The 21,996-nt window shown below is 39.7% G+C and overlaps 1 protein-coding gene across 2 annotated transcripts in view; it reads left to right on the top strand.

Moving 5' to 3' along the window:
* The window catches only part of ADGRA1 (adhesion G protein-coupled receptor A1), a 324,929-nt gene that overhangs the window by 228,409 nt on the left and 74,524 nt on the right, over positions 1–21,996 (top strand). For both annotated transcript variants that reach the window (XM_032232081.1, XM_032232080.1), the window contains exons 13-14: positions 12,675–12,882; positions 13,766–13,974. In XM_032232081.1, the coding sequence (XP_032087972.1) occupies positions 12,675–12,882; positions 13,766–13,974 (417 nt within the window). The remainder of the gene's footprint in view (positions 1–12,674; positions 12,883–13,765; positions 13,975–21,996) is intronic.

Here is a 21,996-nt window from a genome sequence, read left to right as displayed (position 1 = left end):
CCAGAGGACAAAGAGGGAAGGCAGCTTGGAAAGTTTGGTCAAGAGAAAGCGTGTTAAAATGACTCCTCTCTAGCTTTTCCCAAAGTATAGTTATAAAAATAGTTGCTTTAGTCTGACAAGATTCTGTCTGTAGGAGAAGAGCATAAAGGAAACTATTCTTAAGTAGCTCCTCTTGTTACTCAGCTGACAATTTTCTATGTTCCATTACAGTTTCCTAGCCAATCTCATAATCCCTTGCTCTCTCTCCCCCCCACCCAGCAGCAGCCAATTCCCACACTCATACTGGATTATCGTTCCATTGATTGAAATTAGATCGACTCTAATTTCCCTTTCAAACGAACTGATAAATCTAGAGATTCACAACTTTTGCCACACAGCTTATTTAGGTGAGTTTTGTTCCAGTTTCTTTTCATGGTTAATATTTTTCAAATCTTCGTCAAGATAATTCATTTTGTCAGGATTACATCTCTGAATATGTGTATTTAGCATCACATTCGCCGCCCTGAGTCCTTGGGAGAAGGGCGGCATATAAATCGAATAAACCTAAACCGTATAAACCATATTAATTAGCAGATTTCCTTACACAATTCATACCACTGTAATAGGAGAAAAGCAAAATATAACTATATTATAACCATAAGATTAATTAGGAATTGAAATTGTTCATTTCTCCTTTCCCATCCATTTTTTAAAAATTATTTAAGCATGCTCAAAGAATTCTTTGTAAAAGAAGCTGCCAAATAGCTTAAATACAGCTGATGCTTGATGGTCATTTAAACACTATATTGTAAAGCGATCACCTATGTCAATATTTCATTTTATTTCTTGAGGGAAATGTGAATTTGCTTAAACAGGGATAGAGCATAATCAATTGCCTCAAGAGTAGTCAAAACGACTTCAGTGGGGCTTTTATGAAATAAATGGATTGAGAATGAAAATCTTAATTAAGCTATCCTTTTACCAACCAGATAATTATTTTGCATTAATTATTCTGTCATGGCTATTGCTTTTGATGACAGGCAGGAGACTGTCATGGGGAAAAGTCTGCTACTTGTTAGCTGATGGCCAAGAAAGAGAATGAATAACATTGCATATTAGAAGTGCTAAATTTTAAGTTTATTTCCAATGCTAATGATATCTCATAAAGCTAGTCACTTTATGAGAAGTGAAGGAGGATTTTTTGGTTCCACCACAAAACCGCGGTAGACAAAAGCGCGCTCGACGAAAGCGCGTACGTGACATCATCACAGCGCGACGAAAACATCGCGCTGTGATCGATAAATGTAAAATTAAAGCGAAAACCTTACCCTAACCCCCCCAAACCTAACCCTAACCCTAACCCTAACCCTAAACCTAACCCTTAACCTAACCCTAAACCTAACCCTTAACCTAACCCTAAACCTAATGCTAACCCTTAACCTAACGCTAAACGTAACCCTAACGCTCTAAACCTAACCCTAACCCTAAACCTAACCCTTACGTTTATGTGAATCGGCTTGCTTTAATTTTATTTTTATTTCAATTTTTATTTTTTTTCATCGCGCTGTGATGACGTCACGTACGCGCTTTCGTCGAGCGCGCTTTTGTGGACCGTGGTTTTGACGGGTCACGGATTTTTTTATGATTGGGTAAGTATTGCTAGATATGTTTCTAGAGTACTATTAGCATCTTTTGTTGTCCAAATGTACCTTCTGCATGAAAGCCGAAAGAGATAGCTTCCAAAATAATATACTAGAGAAATATAAATAAAATCTAGCATTGATTTCTGGAATGATTGAACCACAATAATGTCAATCCTTTAAAAGCACTGAGAAAACAAACCAGGAATTTAGGATTCTTTACTGTTGTGACTCAGCAGTTCTGCTGAGAGTCTTTTCGGGATCAAGATTCATTAGGCAGCTGGGAGTGGTTAGAAGTAAGTTGGGAGATAAAAGGAGGGATGCGGCCACGCCCCAGTCGCTGGAGTCAATGTTCCTTCGTGTGTTCCGTGCCTGGTACAATATTGCTTGCTTATTATTCGTGATTATGCCTGTTACATTTGGATAAGTGCTTTGGTGTTTTCATGTAAATCTGATCTGTGCAGAGGGTGGAAGAACTGCTGCGTTTGTAAGAGCTTTTGTTTGGAATTCTTATCGGAGAGTGATGTTTACGTTATTTCTGGGCTCGAAGCCAGTTTGAACTGAAAACTGATAAAGAAAAGTCCTTTTAAGTTTAATTGTCTGCGTTTGTTAACGAGCCGTCGGGGGGGGGGTGTCAGAACACTTTACTATGTATTTTTGTCAAATATATTCAGACCTTTAGCGGACAGATAATAAAGATCCTTTTTGCTCTTAAGCATATAATTGAGAAGATAATAGTCACATAATGAGAACCTGCAATGTAAGATGTGATTGCCTCCATAGCATGCACCAGTGGTGGGTTCCGGATTCCATTGCAACCGGTATGCTGCAATGGGGCCGGGCGTCCACCACATGCAGCACGCGCACAGCGCATGCATGCATACTTACCGCCTGTGACGCTCCAGCTGCTCAGCGGAACATCGTGCAGGCACCGTACACTGGGTGGGCGAAAGCCCTGATCGGTTCAAATACAGGTAAGGAGGGTGGGTGGGCCCTCCAGAGCACCATACTGGAATGGTACCTGGTGCTCCCAGCAGGCACTGGTACGCCCGTACCAGTGGTACGCGCATGGGTCGTATCCCACCACTGCCATGCGCCCAGTACAGTATAACATGTCCAAACTTCTTTGTTATACGTGTTTAATGTCATATTCCGTGAAAGAGCAATAATGTAACCCAAAGATTATATTGCATACTTTCTAATAATGTCACCTCATGTGGCAACTTCACATGATTTGATGACAAGCTACATTAACTGTTGAGTCACTCTTCTGTGATAATATAGAGATATTTAATGGCAGCAGTTTTCTAAACTTTCAAATTCAATTCCTTCTCACCCCTATTTGAACATTTAGGTATGGAGAAGGGTTTGTAAAAACTGGAATTTTTAGGTAAGGGTGTGAGCTCCCTTTAACTTCAACCACTTTTTAATAAGTTAATGTAATTAAGTATGGCTTTATTTGATTTGCATTGGTATTGCCGAATCTTATTTTTAAAAGGCGTACAATGTCAGAAAATTGTTCTAACCTTTTCAGATAGTTTTGAATGGTATGGCTACCTATGAGCTGTGGTAGCACAGTGGCTAGAATGCAGTACCGCAGGCTACTTTTGCTGCCTGCCGGCTGCCGGCAATTTAGCAGTTCGAATCTCACCAGGCTCAAGGTTGACTAAGCCTTCCATCCTTCCGAGGTCAGTAAAATGAGGACCCAAATTGTTGGAGGTAATATGCTGACTCTACAGCCGTTTAGAGAGGGCTGTAAAGCACTGTGAAGTGGTATATAAGTCTAAGGGCTGTTTGTTACCTGATTTCCATGAGATGATTAAAAAAAAAGGTTTTTCTGATTTGTTCTGCTATCATCCATTAATTATATGGATTGTTGGAATCAAGATTTGTAGCCCAATGGAATAGCTGGGCTCCAGGTCTATCATGAAAACCAAACTAGTCTTGAGAAATTCACACACAAGGTATTCCCCTTCTTTTCAGTGTGAGCTATCTGGGAATAAGTCTTTTTTCACCTGGGGCTTAAAAAATGAAGGGGTGAAATCAAAGGAAACCAGTCGAGTCCTTGAGGAAGGAAGACAAATGGATGATTAATCCAGATGGGTCAGTCATGGTCCCTACTTGCAGATCAAAAGGCAGATTAATATATTGCCAGCTATTTTGATGAGAAAGGCAAGACATACACTAATAAATATTATCCTTTGTTTTCTATAGTTACGTAATATTCCTTAGTGAAACCCGCAAGCCCCCATAGACGTCGCTTTCTAGGTAATAACCAAGTATTTCATTTATCTTCACAATAACGTTATTCATTAAAAAAGTTGAATAATTTGTAAGCAACCATATGCCAAACAATCTCAGCATCAAGATCTGCAAGGCGGAAGCTCTTCATAAAAGGAACGAGAAAACTTGTAGCTATGGAGATTTGCACAGGATTGGGATCTGGTTGAAAACAGAAATACAATATTCTTTGCCATAACTACTTGTGAGCAGAAGAGAAGGATGCATGCTTCCCACTAGATACCAACCACTGATCTCTCTTCAAGCACTGCACTATAGAATACCATGAACACAAAAAGGGGGAGTAAGCCAGGACTAATGCTTTACTTACCAGGGGTCTTCATGGGCTGGTACTGGTCCATGACTTGTTGGGAACCAGGCCATGCAAGTGGCAGGCAAGCAGGTGAGGATCAGGATCAGGGAAATACAAATGGTTAATCTACCAGAAATTATTAGACAATCACCAAGATGAATATTACATTAAATCAAGTTAGCAACTAATGGTATAAGGATATAATTGTCAATGATTTTCCCATTTACAGTTATCAGAAAGATTTAAGATAAATAAGAAGACCTATGCTATGGAGCAAAAAGAAAAAAAGAGATAATATTTAATTGTTAAAACATATAAATTGAAATGGAAGAACAGATTGAAGAATGTACGATAAAGTGGGCTAAGAATGTTGGTTATAATATATGGATCAATGGGAAAATATGTGGTTAAAAAGGGTTGAAATTTACTTACTTACTTACTTAACTTAACTTAACTTACTTACCTACTTACTTACTTACCTGAACCACCCATCTCACTCAAAAATTATATTTTGATATATTGTTGGTACACCACACCAGACAAATTATTTAGAGACTATAAAAGCATTCCAGATATTACGCTGGAAACGTGAACGACATAAAGGGCATTCTATCATGTTTGGCTGACATGTCCAAAAGCTTAAAAATGGATTCAAACACACACATTGATAAGAGAGGATTTTAAAGATTAATATTGAATTGAAAACCAGAACTTTTCCTTTTAGGACTGATGGATCCTAAGAGGAGAGATGAGTCATTATTTCAGCATGTGATTTCTGTAGACTATTGTATACACAAAGATAGGAAGATTTGCTACTCTCCACCATGGAGGAATTGCTAGTGAAATTGACCGAATTTGCTAAGATGACCAGACTTTTTTTATTAGAGGAAAGTAGTTATTGCTCATCATCTTTGCTTCCATTTATCCTAATTTCTTCGCTTTTGATCAGGCACAAGGGGCATCATTCCTATTCATTAGGTTCCTCTTAGCTAATGGAATTTGCATATCTGCATTGCAATCCTACACGCATCTGTATGGACTATGCTTCAATAAAATCGTTAGGATTTATTTTCAATGTCTAAGATTACCCCCATAATGGGGCTACTTCAGCACTGTTTTGAATGCAACTGACAGCGTCCTGATCCTACTTTCAGAAAAGGAAACATAGTGAAAAATACTTAAATCTACTGACATTTTGAAAGAGATTTAGTCATGCTGGTTTCAACAGCTTCGGGGGTTTAGTAATAATAGGATAGTTTGTTATCAAGAAGGTTAGGTTAGCGCCTTCCTTAATATCATTTCAGAAAGCAGTGAAGACTGTGCTTTTTCAGCCAGCTGCTAGATAAAGGAGCCAATAGAATGAAAGCAATTAGGACACCATTGTTTTTTATTTAGTTGAGGTGATTCATTGTGTTTTAATTAGCAGATTTTAATGAGTTATCCTATATGTATTTCACACTTTACAGTGAATTGCATAGAATCCTAAGTGGAGAATGAAGATACTTTTAAGTACCTAAAGTAATATGGGTAGTAAATAACCTAATTGGTGGTTACATTATTATAACTTTTGCTTTTGTTGTCATATAATCTCAGAATTATTGGTACCTGTAACCTAGCATACTCATGTGAACAGGTGTGAGTAGATCAGTGGTGGGTTTCAAAAGTTTTTGGAACCTACTCTGGGGGTGTGGCCTCCTTTGTGGGAGTGGCTTGCTGGCCATGTGACTGGATGGGAGTGGCTTGCTGCCCATGTGACCAAGTGGGAGTGGCCAAGACGATGTCACTGAATTCTTTGCCCCAATGGATGAATTACAATAACATTAAAATAAGCACAAAAACAATAAAAGAGCTACTTACAGCAGGAAGATGATTGTTCTTGCCAGTCTTCAGTATCACTGACTCCAATGAATGGGCTGCACGAAGAAGAGACACAGAAATGAACTCTTTCACTGCCATCATTGGGACGAAACCAGCACACAAAACAATAAAGACAGCTATTTACAGAGGGAAGATTACTGCCTTGCTGGTCTTCTGCACCACCACCTCACCACTTTGCTCCAATAACCTGCACAAAGGAGAGACACAAAAAGCAAGACTTTACTATCTCAAGGATGAATCCAGCACAGAGCACTAGATCATTATTAATGTGTAGATAACTGCGGGACATTACACACCCCCACCAACTATGACAGTGCCAGGAACACATCAAAAATATAAGAATCCCCTCCCCAAAAAAAAGACTGCAAATGAAATCAGTGTTTTTCCCTAACCCTAAGGACAGGAAAGACAAAGCCACTGGAATAAAAACCATCAAGGCATTGTGGGAAATTATAAAGGACAGTGCCAGGAAGCTCACATAACCAGCAACCACTTCACAATTTCCTAAACAACGAGGGTGAGACACACGAAATCTGGCAAAGCTGCCTTGCACCAACCTGGGCTGCCCATAGAAAAGCAGCCACTTTGAGACACATAAACCATGCACCAACCTGCACACTTAAAAGAAACATATTGCATCACCAAAAAAAATTGTAAAAAGGAATAACATTTCTTGTAGTAAATTTTATAAACAATTAAAAAATAAAATAAAATAAAATAAAAATTCCCTAAAAATAATTTAAAAAAAAGATATTCTATAAATAAAAAAATCCTTAAAAACCATTGTTAAGTATTCCACCAGCAATAATTTATACTGTAACTATTTTAAGGTATTGTACCAGCCATAGTATACTGTAACCATTCCAAACTATTCCACACACAATAATTTAAAATGAAACCATTAAAAATATTCCATACACAATATATTACAACAAAACTAAAAAATTTAAAAAAAAATTCTATGCACAATACATTTTAAAGTATTGAGTATAGAATTTTTTTAAATGGTTTATTTTAATTTATTTTGGATAGAATCTTTTTAAATAGTCTAAGACAATTTAAAAAAAATCCACACACAATAAATTGAAGTAAAACTATTTTTAAAAATTCTATGTACAATAAATAAAATATTATTTTAAAATACATTAAAAAAAATAAAAGAAAAAAACCCGGGTCACTTACCAGCAGGCAGAATCAGCAACTCTCTGATGCGATGGATCCGACTCCGATGCGATGGATGGAAGCAGCAGGGAGCAGGCAGGTAGAGGCAGCAGGAACAGGTAAGACACTGGACTGGAGGGACAAGGCCAGGGTTGTGAGTAAGCAGGTCGCCAGGCAGGCTTAGCCAGCCAGGCGAGGCTGGAGAGGGGTTGTGGGGGGCTTTCGGTCGCGTGGCGTACGCCAGTCCGCGGCTTTCGCTAGGGAAGGCCTGAAGGTCTTCCCTTGCGAACACTAGGCTGCTACCCACCCGCCTTCGGCTGCGTGGCATACACCAGCCCATGGCTTTTGCAAGGGAAGGCCTGAAGGCCTTCCCTCGCAAAAGCTAGGCCACTGCCCACCCGCCTTTGGCTGCATGGTGTACGCCAGCTGGCGGCTTTCGCTAGGGAAGGCCCGAATGCCTTCCCTTACGAAAGCTAGGCTGCCGCCACCACCCACCCACTTTCGGCCACACGGCGTACATCAGCTCGTGGCTTTCACAAGTTGGCGTAAGCTAGCCGAGTCCCGCCACCCCCCTCGCGCTTAGTTGCTTACCTGAGGTAAGCAGCAAGCTCCTGGAAGGCGAAGCGAAGGGAGGACCGATCAGCTTGGAAATAAAAGAGAGGAATGTTGGCCGTTGGCGCCTCGCCTTTAAACAGGTCACTCATGGCTTTCACGAGTTGGCGTAAGCTAGCCGAGTCCCGCCGCCCCCCTCACGCTTAGTTGCTTACCTGATACCTCAACAGTGTACAAAAACTGAATATAAAACCTATAAAACCAAATGAAATAGAGCATCGTCATAACACCAGCGTCCAAGTAAGCAATGACTGTAGGAGATGACCAGGCTGAGCTGATGGAGAGGTCAAACATGTCATAAGTCACGAGTCCCACAAGAGTTCTAAGTCTAGCCAATTTTGAATTCTTTCTTAATTCCCATGCATTGCCTTAATGGTCACTTGGCCTGGCTCTTGTAGAGAGTTAAGCTTGCAATAAATCCTTATGCTCATTTGAACTGCCTGAATCTCTTGATTTCCCTGGTGCTTGATAATATCCCAAATCATGCTTACTTGAAATCTCTGTAGATAAGCCAATTTTCACTGACTTCCTGAAAGCCATTAGGGCAATACAATGTAAGTACTACAGTAATCTAAGACAAATATTACCAGAGAATAGATTACCATTATAAGATTGTCTGTATCCATATCAGTCAATTGCTAAAGATTCAGCACTAGTACAGTTTTCAAGTCATCTGGATTAATCTTTAGTTTGTTAGCCTTCATCCAGTCCATCAGCACAATCAAGTTGCGTTTCTGCAATTTCACTGCTTCACGTGGATGTGATGGAAAAAATGACTTTGAGTTCAGTTACAGATGACATCTTACATTAAATCTCTGAATGATCCCCCTCAGTGGTTTCATGTAGATGTTAAACAGCATACGGAGAAACGAAACTTCTGGGACCCCAAAAGCTATAAGATTGAGCAGAAATGGAGGTAGCGATCCAGGTATGAGTTTAAAGATGTTCCCTCCTCAATTACTTGGGACAACCTCTCAAAAATCAGTGGTCAGTGGTATTGAAGGTATTGAAAGACCCAGGAAAATCAACATTTCATTTCCCCTATCTCCTGTGAAAGACCATTCAACAGTAGACTAAGGCCTGGACCCCATATTAATCTAGAAAATGTGTTTCATTCAAGGAGTGTCTGGATCTGGTCATCCACTGCATGCTTAATTCCAGGAAAGAATCCTGCCCCCTGGCCTATAATTATATAGATCTTATAGATCCAGTTACAATAGCTTGATGAGTCGTCTCACTGGAGCCTTCTTTATAGAAAGAGGGACCACTCCTCCTTGTAAGGAAGAATTCATAATTGCTGAAGGTATGTATATATTATTTATACATATATAATACATTATTTATAATCCATCTGAACACCACCTTCCTACTAGATGGAATAATTGACAAAGGCAAGGAGCAAGCATCATGTGGTTGACTAATCTTGCCTGTGCATCTTCTCTCTAAAATCAGTCCTTAAAATTAAACTCAATCAAAGATGTCTGATGAGATCGTTCTGGACATCTCTATAAACTGAACTTCTATATTCCAGAATCTAAGGATGTAATCAATGTTGCCATATAAATGTGTAACCAACATATCATAGTGAGCTACTGAGGGTTCTACACAATATGTAACTAGGCCAGGTCCCAAAAGGCCTTAAATCCCTGAAAAAGCTCCACTGAATGACACTGAGATGACACAAAGAGAAAAAATGGCTGCTTAACCATAATCACTACAAAGCAGACTTGATAATTAGCTTTTACTAGTGTTCAGTCAGATGCAAGATGAGTTTTCCTTACTTGCTCCATTTCCTTCAGCTAAAATTTATACCAATTGAATGAATGGGCTTTGCAACGTGGGAAAAGATGCTCTGAGTTATTGTTTCAAGTGGTCTCTTATTTCACAAAACACCCAAATGTTGATGGAAATACCAACTGCACCGATTGGAAAACTTCATTGAGCCCTTTGAAATCCATTGGAATCTACATGTGAGCTATTCTGATGGTCCCATCCCTGCTGTCAGCCTAAATCACAACAGGATGTGTGGTCTGTCCTGAGAAACCAAAGAAGACCAACATGGATGTTGAAACCCTTTATAACTACCATACTAGCAATCCCTAGCACCAAGTCCAAGGCAACCCTTGCCAGCTCAAGTGGGAACACTTGGTCAGCAAGTTGGATGACGTGTGTTGCTATTCAGTACAACCAACAAAATTTCAAGATTAGTATTTGGAACAGCTTTGAATGCAAAAGATAATCCCTATTGTAATTTGGGATCCTGGCTCTAGTATTTCTTGTACTAAGTATACATACACTAAGCAACAGAGGGTAGGGCTACCATAATGCTTTCTGTGTAAGAGAGTAAGAAGAAAAGATAGCGCTCCTCCTATACCATACTTTCATTTGCAATTATGCTACACTGAGGCCCCCTCACCCTCACCATGATGTTATTACAGAACTATTCCAAGCACATCATTGCAAAAAGAAAAAGATGAGTCAGCTCTCACTCACCTTTGGTCCATCCAATAGGGGGCTTCTTCCGGGGGCAATTTGGTGCCTCTGCCTTTGAGGTTTCCGTACAAGAGCTGGCTTGTCACAAGCAGCTCCATCCTCTGTTCCAGCCGTTCCAGTTAAAGATCACATCTGCTTCTTCAAAGGCCCCCAGAAGCAACTGAAACAAATGTCCAGAAAAATAGAGAGCCCATACTGGTTCCATGGATATTTGAGACTGATATAGCAAGTGTACTGACAAGCTGCTACACCATGGTGGGCAGGACAGATGAATGATAACCTTAAAAAGTCTGAAGTTCAGAAATGGGATATTTTAGCGGTCCTTACTGCTCTCTGGGCTTGCTCAAGCTCAGAGAGCACCAAGGATCCCTCTTGTCATTTCTAAACTACAAACATTCTCTTAATAAAGGAATTCACTGATTCCTGAAAGGTTTTTTTTTGCTTAACAAACTGCTTCACTGGCCCCCAGTACTTCAAACTAGGTTTATTGTGCTTTAAAATATATCTGTATATTCTTATTTTTGAATACTTTCTGCAGCCTTTCAATTTCTGTATGAGGTGAACTATGTCTGACTAGTTCATTTGTCCATTTATAAGCCAGTTTCTTAGCTCTTGAAATGGATTTTGAGTGTTTGCCCATCTTATATTTGATTGTCTATGAAATGGTAAGACGTCCAGGATTTCAGGTGAGATAAGTAAGTATGAGGAAATAATCAGTAAGACTTAAAAAGTAGACTTACTATATCTATAGAACAGCAGAAAAACTGCAATAAAATCAAATTCAGTCAGGGTGTCATATTCCTGCGATCTTTAAGCTACTTTAACTTGACTTTAAGCATATATGTAAGAATTTAGGCAGGGGTAGAAAACCTAGGCTTTGAGGGTAAAAATACAGATTTTTGCAAAATTTCATACTTTTGTGGAAAGAGTTCGCCTGCAATCATGATGAATATGGAGACCCATATTCTGCTGTTGGTGGTTAAAAGAAAAAAGAAAGTAATTTTATATTGCAATAATAATATTAAATTCCATAGATACTTACTGTTCTTTGGTGGTATCCTTGCAACTTGAGTTAAAATGTCTCTCTAATAGATCAGGGCCTTGAAATTAAGTGGGTGATTGCACTGCCTCCTTGGCTTCTAAGGGAAAAAGTGCTTTGTGTGTGACAACTCCAATAACTCAAGCTCCGGTTTGTCACTTCTTTTGTGGTGATTATTATATGTTTGTGATTGTGGAGTTTTCTTCATCTAAAACTGCTTGCTACTATAACTGCTATTTTAACATTGTACATGTGTGTGCAGCTGTAAAACTTTGATAGGATGAAGTTGCTATTGTCAAAAACATTCCGTCTTCGAAAATTGTGGGACAGTGTTGTACTTACAGGTGCCGCATTTTAGTATCGGAGAAATGATGCCTACTCATTCTTCATGCTGCTGTTGTGTTTTTTTTCACACCAGAGCTTGTAAATCTCAGGAAATGTTTTTTGCGTTCTGTGTCTCCCGCCCTACACTACTGCCATATATGTGTCTGGCCTTAATGACAACAAGGTTATTATTTGTGTAAGGGGAAAAAAACAAATACTTGATGGGGAAATCATTAATTTAATAATGCCAGTCTGCACATGTTTCAGTAACCTAAAAAGAGAGTTGCAACTCGGTTGCGTATTTTTGGATGTTCTAATAGCCTGAATGCTTGCTTCTTGTAGGACGTTAGGGTTGAGGATATGTGATTTTACAAGTCTGCATTAGGGAACTGGGTAATTTTCTTAAAAGGATGAAATCATAGTCCCACAAGAAATACGAAGCTGACTTGCACTGCATACCTCAATTTTAGAGCCATTCCCCGATGCAGTTTTAGCTACTGATAAAAATGCATTTCAGTCTCCTGTAACCATCCTTTCAGAAAGATGCAATTTTTACTGTAAGTTGTCTGATCCTGTTTTAAGTGAGGGAGGAAACCTGGGAGAGGTTGTCTCTTTAAATCAGATCTGCAGTGTTGATGGACCCTCTAGCAGGCATGGTAAGAACCATCCTCACCTCTGCAGCAGGGAGCTTGACCATAAAGATCTCCACGTTCAATCAAAACATTTTCTGTTTTAATATGCACTGTACCAGTCCTATTCCCATGGTTACAGCTCCTTCGGTTGTGTCTAGCATGTTGGAAAATTGAAGCAGAGCACATTTGCTCGCACAGGACTTTAAAACATAATGAAAGCAGCCCTGTTGTGATTTGCATTTTAAATTCTCTCTCTCTCTCTCTCTCTCCCTCTTTCTCTTTCTCTCCCTCCCTCCCTCCCTCCCCCCCTCCTCATTGTACAGAATGCTGTGGCGATAGCTTCCGTTCATCTGCCACACTCTGCCTTCCCTTCATCTGCAGCCTGGCAATCTGTTGATAACTCCTCTTGCAAGCTACAGTTTATTGCTTTTCGGAATGGAAAACTCTTTCCCAACACCGCAAACTCGTCTCACCTTGCAGGCTACGGGAAGCAGAGGGTCGTTGGCACGCCCGTAGTCTTCGTTAAAATAGGTAAGTGCTTTGCATTGCCTTTTTTTTTTTTAAAAAAAGGAAATTTCTAAAGCCTGGCTATACACGAGAGCCTCTCGTATAATGGTGCAATGTAGCACGCAGGTAGGCTGATCTGAGAAATGCTTCTGCTCTAACAGAAACGTCTTGTTTTGTTACCGGTGTCTTCGTATTTTAAAAGGAAACTTGTACAGCTGGGAAGCTTGGCAATTGTAAATACGATAGGATCCTCTTTTGTGGCTTGGCGAAGTTTATCAGAAAGTAGAAGAAAAAAAAGAGAGAGAGAGAGGAGGAAATGGAATGTTGCTTTTTAGTTCTGATTATACCCATAGAAAGTCTAGTTCCTAAAAAGATAGGTTGCAGTCCTGTTGCCATGTACATTGATAGTCATCAGTGTATCTCTTAAGATGGTAAATGTACGGTAGAAGAAGTGTTTTTGTTGATGAAAGTAATGGGTTTCATACTCTCCTTTTAGTGGAAGATTCAAACCATGATCTACTAAATATTTCATTATATCCCGAATTGGGTTCACATTTTAAAAGGTTACAATTTAATTTTTGGATTACGAAATTGTCTCTGATGTTAATTCTATCAAAGATATTTGTTTACATTTACTACATTGTTGTTTGAAACCCTCATTTTGATTCAGGGCATTGAGGCAGCCCTGTTGTTTGCAGATCAGCCTAATAAAATGGCAATTGTAGACAATATTAACTATTCCAAACTTTTGTACATTGCTTTCTGCTGATAGACCAGGAGAGGAATTTTTGCTCTCTCCAATGTCTGTGTATGTGTACAAAAAAAATGCTATCGGCTTCTATAAAGAGGATATAGCAATAAAGCATTTTCCACTTCGTTGCTTTAATTCAGTTTGTTCCTTTGGCAGATGGGTGCAATTTCGGAAACCTCACCAGTCCTCTTATTATAACGCTGAAGCACTTTACCCAGGGCATAAACCCCATTGCGGTCTTTTGGGCTTTTGACCTTCTGGATGGACATGGAGGCTGGTGGGGAGAAGGGTGCCACATAATTAGCTCTGCAGACAATATTACCACTCTTCATAGTACTCACTTCGGTAACTTTGCAGTGCTAATGGTGAGTATATAACTTCACGTATGTGTCTGTGTGTGAATCTGCTTGCCTGCCTTTACTTAGCAGTATCTGGTTATTAATCTTGGGAATTAAATGAGGGTAACTTAAAAGAGCCGTGCTCGATACTTAATAATACATAACTATATTACCTGCTAGCAGGCCTTGTTATGAATGATTTAATGAAAAATGAAAGTTCTATCAAGATACTACAGTAATGAAAATACATTATCTATTGGTGTATACATACATATGTATAAGTAAATACAGATACATAGACACACACACACACACACATTAATACATATTCATTCCTCTATACTTCTCAAGAAAGGATGTCTTTTACATATCTACTGCTGTATTGATCATATTAATTAATTGCTGGCTTACTGCAATATTGAATCGTTAACAAATGGAAAAAAACAAAGATTGCTTGCTTGACTGAACAAGGATCCTGTAGTCCTTTTCTGACAGTTCTTGAAATTCAGGTCCCTGTGCTGACGATAGCATTCTTTTTACTAAATGGCTGCTTTTAAAGGGGGGGGGGAAAGCCATATTTATGTGTACTGCTAACACAAAGGCTGCTGAGGCTTTTCCTCAGGCATATTTGCAGCCCACAATGCAGTTATTTAATAGTTTTATTAACTGGGAAGTTACGGGGGGCAGACACAAAAGGCATATTAAATTAGACAGCGTATCAACAGTGAAGTAAATGTAAACAGCGGATGGAACGTATGAGGGAGACTTACGTTTTCTGCAGCCTACGGATGGGTTGCTCAGCCTCGGGAGCTCTTTGAAAGGAGGTAGTGTTCAGTCATCTTCTCCCCCTAATGTTGAATCCGGCATTCATTCCAGGAGATGCTTGTGGAGAGAAGGTGCCCTTTGTGAGCGCCACTGAAAGGTTCATACTTGAGTAAATAATGCAATGTGCGTAGAATGTGTAGAGAAAGGCAAACAAAACATATGACAGGAATTGAAAGGACATGTGCAGAGAATGCCAATCTGCTGCTGTCAGATGGAGCACAGATGTCAGCCGAGTCAGTGACAACAAGTATCTAAATACTGTACCAATCTTGCTTCCTACTTTATTAAATGGAATGCCTTCAGTATCACACGAGCCATTTGTTTCCACTTGCTGCGTCCTATATTAGGATGCCCTAAAGATCCGGTGGTTGAAAGTTCCGCTTTCCAAGCATGCGAAACAAACACGGCTATATTGGAACACTTTGGTTAGCTCTTGATGGAGGAAGCGGGGGAAATCTGTTGGGATCCCTATAACCTTTTCCCAAAGTACCTGTTGGAGCAGATACCACACCCATTTCAGCTGTCAGTGATGTCCTTAAAACTTTGCATTTATAAATATAAAGTGGAGAAACTTCTTTCTACTTTTGTAGACCACCTGGAATAAATTGTATGTATTTTAATTTGCAGTTCGTATCATTTTGAGGGGTACAAAATGTCTCCTGTTTAATAGACTTCACATAGACACGAATGAGTTAAAGACTGCAATTCTCCTGGATACTTCACTGTAATGTCTATTCGAATATCAAAAACAGCCTAAACATTTTATGAACACAGATTTGACCTCATTGAACTCTAATGTACCATGATTCCACTAGAAAACAAGCCAATTGATATGTTCATTTTGGGATTTCAACAGATTTTCTGTAATTATCAGGAGAATCATTTAAAAAGCATTATTAGTGGATGAATTATATGCTAGTATAGTTTGGAAATTAAAGCAGGAGATATTAAAGCAGAAGATCTAAGTTGAAGTTGACTGAAAAGTACTACAAGATATTCAACAATGTGTATGTTCAATTTGGGCAAAAAAAATCCTGTTTGTACGAGCTTTATTAGAATTGAGATAGTACAATCTATATTGCAGTCAGTTGTGAAACACATTGGGTGTCCTTGAGCAAGTCACTCTCTTTCACCACCGGGGAAGATCTGTGGATGTGCAAGCATTGCCTACAGAAGGTTCCAGAGCTGAAATCATGGCTTTTCTAATTGTGCTAGGAGAAACTACTTCCTGAAATTCTGGACTCTGCCTATTGTTGACATTTATTAAGTTAGACGTACCAGTGGTTCAACTTAGGAAGAAGTAACCCCGTCTGTTTTGCAAGGTTACTAAAGTGATATAGGGATAAACTTCAAATATATAAAGAGGCCGTAGGGAATACAATCTTCATTATCATGATAGAAGCCTTTTTGTGAGATATTCTTTGTTGGGCTATATAGGTTTCTGTTGATGATCTTCTCCTTTTAAAGTGAAAAATAACTGGAGAGCTCTAAATGAAATGGTAGCCTTTAAAAATGAAGAGAATGGTTAGCTTGTAGTAAAACAGATGCGTTAGCAAGATGACTGAGGTTTTCAATGTAATTTCTGTTGCTGCAAATGTAACGTAACATTTGAGAACTATGGGTTCAAATTGCCCTCTTCATACTTCTCATTCTACTTGACTGCTTATTGGTGTCTGTCATGGTTTTTCTACATAATGATGCTCCCTCAGAATTAGCAGTGTTCAGCTGTTAAAGGGTTGTTGAGGCCCCTGAAAAATAATTTATTTTGAGTTCTGTTCAGATTAAAAGTTGATTGAATAGAGTGTTTCAGAACGTCCTGTATCTATGAGAATCTCTCTGGCTTTATAATTATTAAAATGCTTATATCTACTAGAGGCTATACTAGTGTGCATGATGAATATGAGGACCATCTGATGCAACTCTGGTGATCCATTTATTACCCTGACCACAGTCCAGGCCTTCCGTACAGCCCTTAAGATCTGGCTAGCCCGTCAGGCCTGGGGATAAACTCTTCTGCCCCTCCCGAATGCTGAGTGAATGTTGTGTTTTAGTACTTTTTAGTTATTTCACATTTTTTTTTGTATTTTGTCTTTCACTCCCCTTCCCTTACTATTGTAAGCCGCCCTGAGTCCCCTCAGGGAAAAGGGCGGCCTATAAATGCTAAATAAAATCTAAATCTAAATCTAAACCATGGTTGATTTGGCTGATCTCTATCCTTCTTGAAGCTGCACTCTCATTGGAAAAGTACCAACATCCTAGCTAGAAAGAGTGTACCAATCTTCAGTCAATGGTATACAATAGGTATGCCTCCCTGCTACAACCTCCAAACAAATAATATGCACTAGCTGGATACCCATGCTTCACAACGAAACTATGTGATTGGGAGTGCAGGAGAAATCCGGTTCACTCCGGTTCAATCCATTGGCTCAGTGGTGGACAGTGATTGAAATACATAAGAGAATAGCACTCCTGCCCCCTTGAGTCCGGAAGCAGTTCCATAGGTGGAAGGTATAGACATTTTGGTGAGGTACCAACGTTTAGTACTGTAAGGAGCCCCAGACCGCTCCTTGAGTGAAGGAGTGAAACGTCTCTCAGTTTGAACTCACGTAAAGGAATGTGAAGCAACTGGCAGTTGGAACAGAGTTCTTTTCAGGTGGTGAGGGGGAGTAGAATGTCTAACGCCTTAGCATCAGAGTGTGTTAATATAAGGCAAGTGGCAGTTGGAACTGAGTTCTTTGCAGGTGGGGAGGGAGAGTAGAACTCCTTAGTATCAGAGCATGTTAATTACTGTTTAAGAAATACTAATGATCTGGTGGTCATTTTGACAAAACCTTTCTTAGCGAGCACCTAGAAACCAAGAGGAACATTAATGGAAAAATAAAGTCCCAAAAATGACTGGGAAGTTTTAAGGCAGGGTGACACTCAAGTTTTCAAGCTTTCTGCAAGTCAGCCATTGTCCTTGTTTCCCATGAGAGACTGCAGGCAAATTCAAGTTTGAGAAGGCCATTGATGCTGAAAGATCATTATACTGTCATCAACAGTTATAAAAAAACAAAACCATAGTCTCTTGATGTTCCTGTTTTTTCACTAAGAAGTTTATCTGAGTCTTTTTCTCAGTAGGCCTTTTGCCTCTGCTTTGCTTTGTCATCTATCTTTGGGCCCATATATTTTAGGAAAAATATTATAAAATTATTTATGGGTGGGCTGCTCAATTTTTATAGTGAATATTAAGCTAACTGTGGTAGAAGGTTCTTCTTAGGCATTTTACATTTAGAATCAAATGGAAAGAACTAGGATCTAATCAGCAACTTCTGAAATGATAACAGTTTTAAATTATTCACCACTCAATTTTATTTCATTCCATTTTATATATTTGCAGTTTACCCTCTTTTCCTAGGGACTGTCTGGACAAGACAGATAGATACTCAGCTTGTACTTGAAAAGCAATAGATAATTTACAATTTCCCACAATCCAAAATAGACAAGCAGTTTTAGTGCTGGACAAACATGGAGTTTTACTTTAGAAGAATCAGTCTCAAACAAACTGACAAAGTGTTTTACCCAAGATTTGAGGGTGGGAAGGTAAAAACTAGTTAAAGAGAAATACAAAACAGAGCCAAGATTGGATTATTCATAAAGTGCTGGCGTAATTCTCAATAAACACTTACTACTCTGAATATGAATCTTTAAAGGAAAATAAATTCTTGGAAGGTATTAACGCTTTTAATTTTCTTTAAAAAAAACAACAACCAGTGTTTATTTGAAAAAAATGATTGAGTTCTCATGCTGAAATCACTGGTATATTTTATTGTGGCTACAATCCTTTTGTGGGTTTCCATGCGTTGATTTTTTTAAAGCATATTTTTTTTAAATTACCTATTTGCTCATCCAGAACTCCTCACTACTTCTGGTAGGTTGGAGTCCATTTTTGTCCCAAATCCATTTGATCATGGATCGGGTACTTGTTGTGGCCTATCCCCACCCCATCAACCCTACATTACCGAATAATTGCTCCCTGTTGCAGTAGATGTAGTAGACGCAATATGTAGCTCAATATCCTGATTCACTACATTGCACTTCCTCTTAATAAGGGATGGAGTCCAGCCAAAACTATTTGGAATGGTTCATTAAACTTTAAAAAGCTCAGGACAGAGCAAGTTATCTCAACCAATACCTCACTGGAGGCAGCTTTTCATTATTCTTTTAGTTGGCTTCCTTCACCTCTCATCTTTAAAAAAGGATATAGTAAAAGTGTCATGTTATGATTCCTCATCACCTGCTTGTCTTGTTGTGGGTGATAAAGACACTTGGATCTGATTTTTGTCTTTTTATTCTTGCGTTTCAGTGTTCCCCATCTTGGGGGACTTCAGGTTGTAATGTATTTCCATTCCCAAATTCCCAACAAATGATTATTGTGGCTGCCGTGTTCTCACAAAGTTTTTAAAAAATGGGAAGCATGACTCTACGGGAATTTGGAATTCCAAAAGATAAGCGCATCAACTGGAGTAGAAGAATTAATTAGAGCATTGGGGAAATGCAAGCTAAGCGATTGTGCAGGGAGGGAGGTGTGTTAGACAGGTACTCAAAAGATGGATATGATTGAAGTTGAAATATGAAATGATGGGAATAGGAGTCCAACAGAAATAGCAAGAGAGAGATTCAATGGAAATACTTCTCCTGGAAGTATTTAATAACACAAATACTGATATTAACACCTTCCTGGGCTTTGGGGCAAAAGAGGCTTATTTTTGTAAACTTTTATTCAGAAGTTGAAATTGGCCAGAAAACCAACAAGAAAAAAAAATGCCTATAGTTTACCCAGTGTTTCTCAACTTTAAGATGTGTGAACGCCAGTTTTCCATAATTCTCTAGCCAGCAAGGGGAAGCTGAAGTTCACACATCTTAAAAGTGAAATTGAAATACTCTGATTTAAATAACTAGCAATACTAGTAGAGCTCAGTTACAGTTAGAATGGTTGAAAAACAATGCAGCTTTGTGACAAATCCTCGCATTTATGGCCGTTGGTCTCCAGCAGCCATGGGATTGCCATTCGGGTGCTCCACAACTGGCATGCATTTATAACCATCCTGGTGTCCCACGGTCACGTGATCACCATTTGTGAACTTCAGAATGGCTTCCACAAGCAAAATTAATGGAGAATGTGGAAGGGAAATTTGTATTTGTATTTCCCTTTATTTGTATGCCGCCCTTTTCCCTGGGGGGGACTCAGGGCGGCTCACAGTTCAAAAAGGGGGGGGGGGAAGGACAAACAATATTCCAACATGGAGACAATACAACATATTAAAAGAGAGAGCACAACAGTCACACAATTCGGGTGGGGTTAGAATCTTAACCCCAGGCCAGCCGGGACAGCCAGATCTTTAAGGCAGCGCGGAAGGACTGGAGGGTGGTGAGGGTCCGAATCTCCACGGGGAGTTCGTTCCAGAGGGTCGGAGCAGCCACCGAGAAGGCTCTCCTCCGGGTAGTTGCCAGTCTGCACTGGCTGGATGATGGAATTCGGAGGAGGCCTAATCGATGCGATCGTATCGGTCTAGTGGAGGTAATTGGCAGTAGGCGGTCTCTCAAATTACATGTTGTCCCATTTAATGGTCACTGTGATTTACTTAGCAGAGGTGATATAATAAATCAAACGGAGCCACATGATTTTTCACTTAGAAACTTCAGTACTTGGCCATGGAGTTACAGCCTCATTCACCAACCACCAATTGTGGTTGGTAAGTGAGGACTACCTGTACAGAATATAGCCTAAGGATTTCAGAATAACTGAACGGTGATTTTCATGTTTACCCCCAGATAAGCTTCCTAATAATACACAAGAACAGAACTGAACATATTGTAACGCAGAGAGCTTTGGTAAATAACACGTCTGACAAAAATTGTGTGGCCTAGCTTGCTTAGAGAGCCGAGGTGGCGCAGTGGTTAAATGCAGCACTGCAGGCTACTTCAGCTGACTGCAGTTCTGCAGTTCGGCGGTTCAAATCTCACCGGCTCAAGGTTGACTCAGCCTTCCATCCTTCCGAGGTGGGTAAAATGAGGACCCGGATTGTTGTTGGGGGCGATATGCTGACTCTGTAAACCGCTTAGAGAGGGCTGAAAGCCCTAGGAAGCGGTATATAAGTCTAACTGCTATTGCTATTGCTATTGCTATTGCTTACTTGAAAGAAAAAGCTGTTATAGATACAAAGGTACCGTATTGCTTTTTGAAGGAAAAAAAGGTATATCTACTTCACTTTAATACGACACTTGATTTGACAAAATAGAAACAAAAACCATGTTTAAGGCATGAGAGATATAATCTTAACACTGTCTTCAAAATTGCACAGTTAGTTCAGTGCACCATCAGCCTCTCATGAGCGGATCTGTGTGCCGTTGTTTGGCTTCAGATACCCATGATGTCAATTACCAAGCCAAACTGTCCACATACCTCCCAACGGCCAATAAGATCTCACAGGCTGGGCCTTCTCCGGGTGCCGTCGACCGGACAATGCTGGCTGGCGACCCCTCGGGGGAGACCCTTCTCTGTAGCTGCTCCGGCCCTGTGGAACGACCTACCCGTAGAGATCCAGACCCTCCCCACTCTCTCGGCCTTCCGTAAAGCCACTAAAACCTGGCTATTTCAGCAGGCCTGGGGCTGTTGACTTCAGGAACGAGGTCCAGCCCTACCTAGACTGAGTGTATGGTGCGTTGCTTTTAAATTTGTTTCTTTTTTCTAATTTTTAACTTTTTATCTTTAACCTTGTTTTTGTGAGCCGCCCGGAGTCCTACGGGATTGGGCGGCATATAAATGTATTAAATTACAATTACAATTATACATTTCCCTGTCCTTTACTGTCCAGATCTTTCATTTCTGCCCCTCCATAAACTGTTTAAACCAAACAACCTACTAATAGCCACCAGTCTGAGCTTGTTTTCCATATCCTGTTTTCCCACCGTGGACAAAAGAGATGGTTAATTAATACATTCTGATTTAATTGTTGGGTGCTAACAAAAGAGGAACCCTACGGTCATCTAAACATTCTCTGTCGAAGAAATGTACAACAATCCAGATATATTCTGTATGAAAGAAGACCTTCAAGGAATCAATGGGTTCATTGCATAGTCTTCAACGTCACCAGATTTACATCCACTGAAAGAATTCATAGTTATTTATTTACCCCTCTCTGTCCATTTATTTCTTTCCCTCGCTGTTTCTTGACTCAATAC

Source organism: Thamnophis elegans, chromosome 15 (assembly GCF_009769535.1).
Source record: "Thamnophis elegans isolate rThaEle1 chromosome 15, rThaEle1.pri, whole genome shotgun sequence".
In the NCBI taxonomy this organism is placed as follows: Eukaryota; Metazoa; Chordata; class Lepidosauria; order Squamata; family Colubridae; genus Thamnophis; species Thamnophis elegans.
Note: the sequence above shows the minus strand (reverse complement) of the source record. Positions and strands in the feature narration are given on the sequence as shown.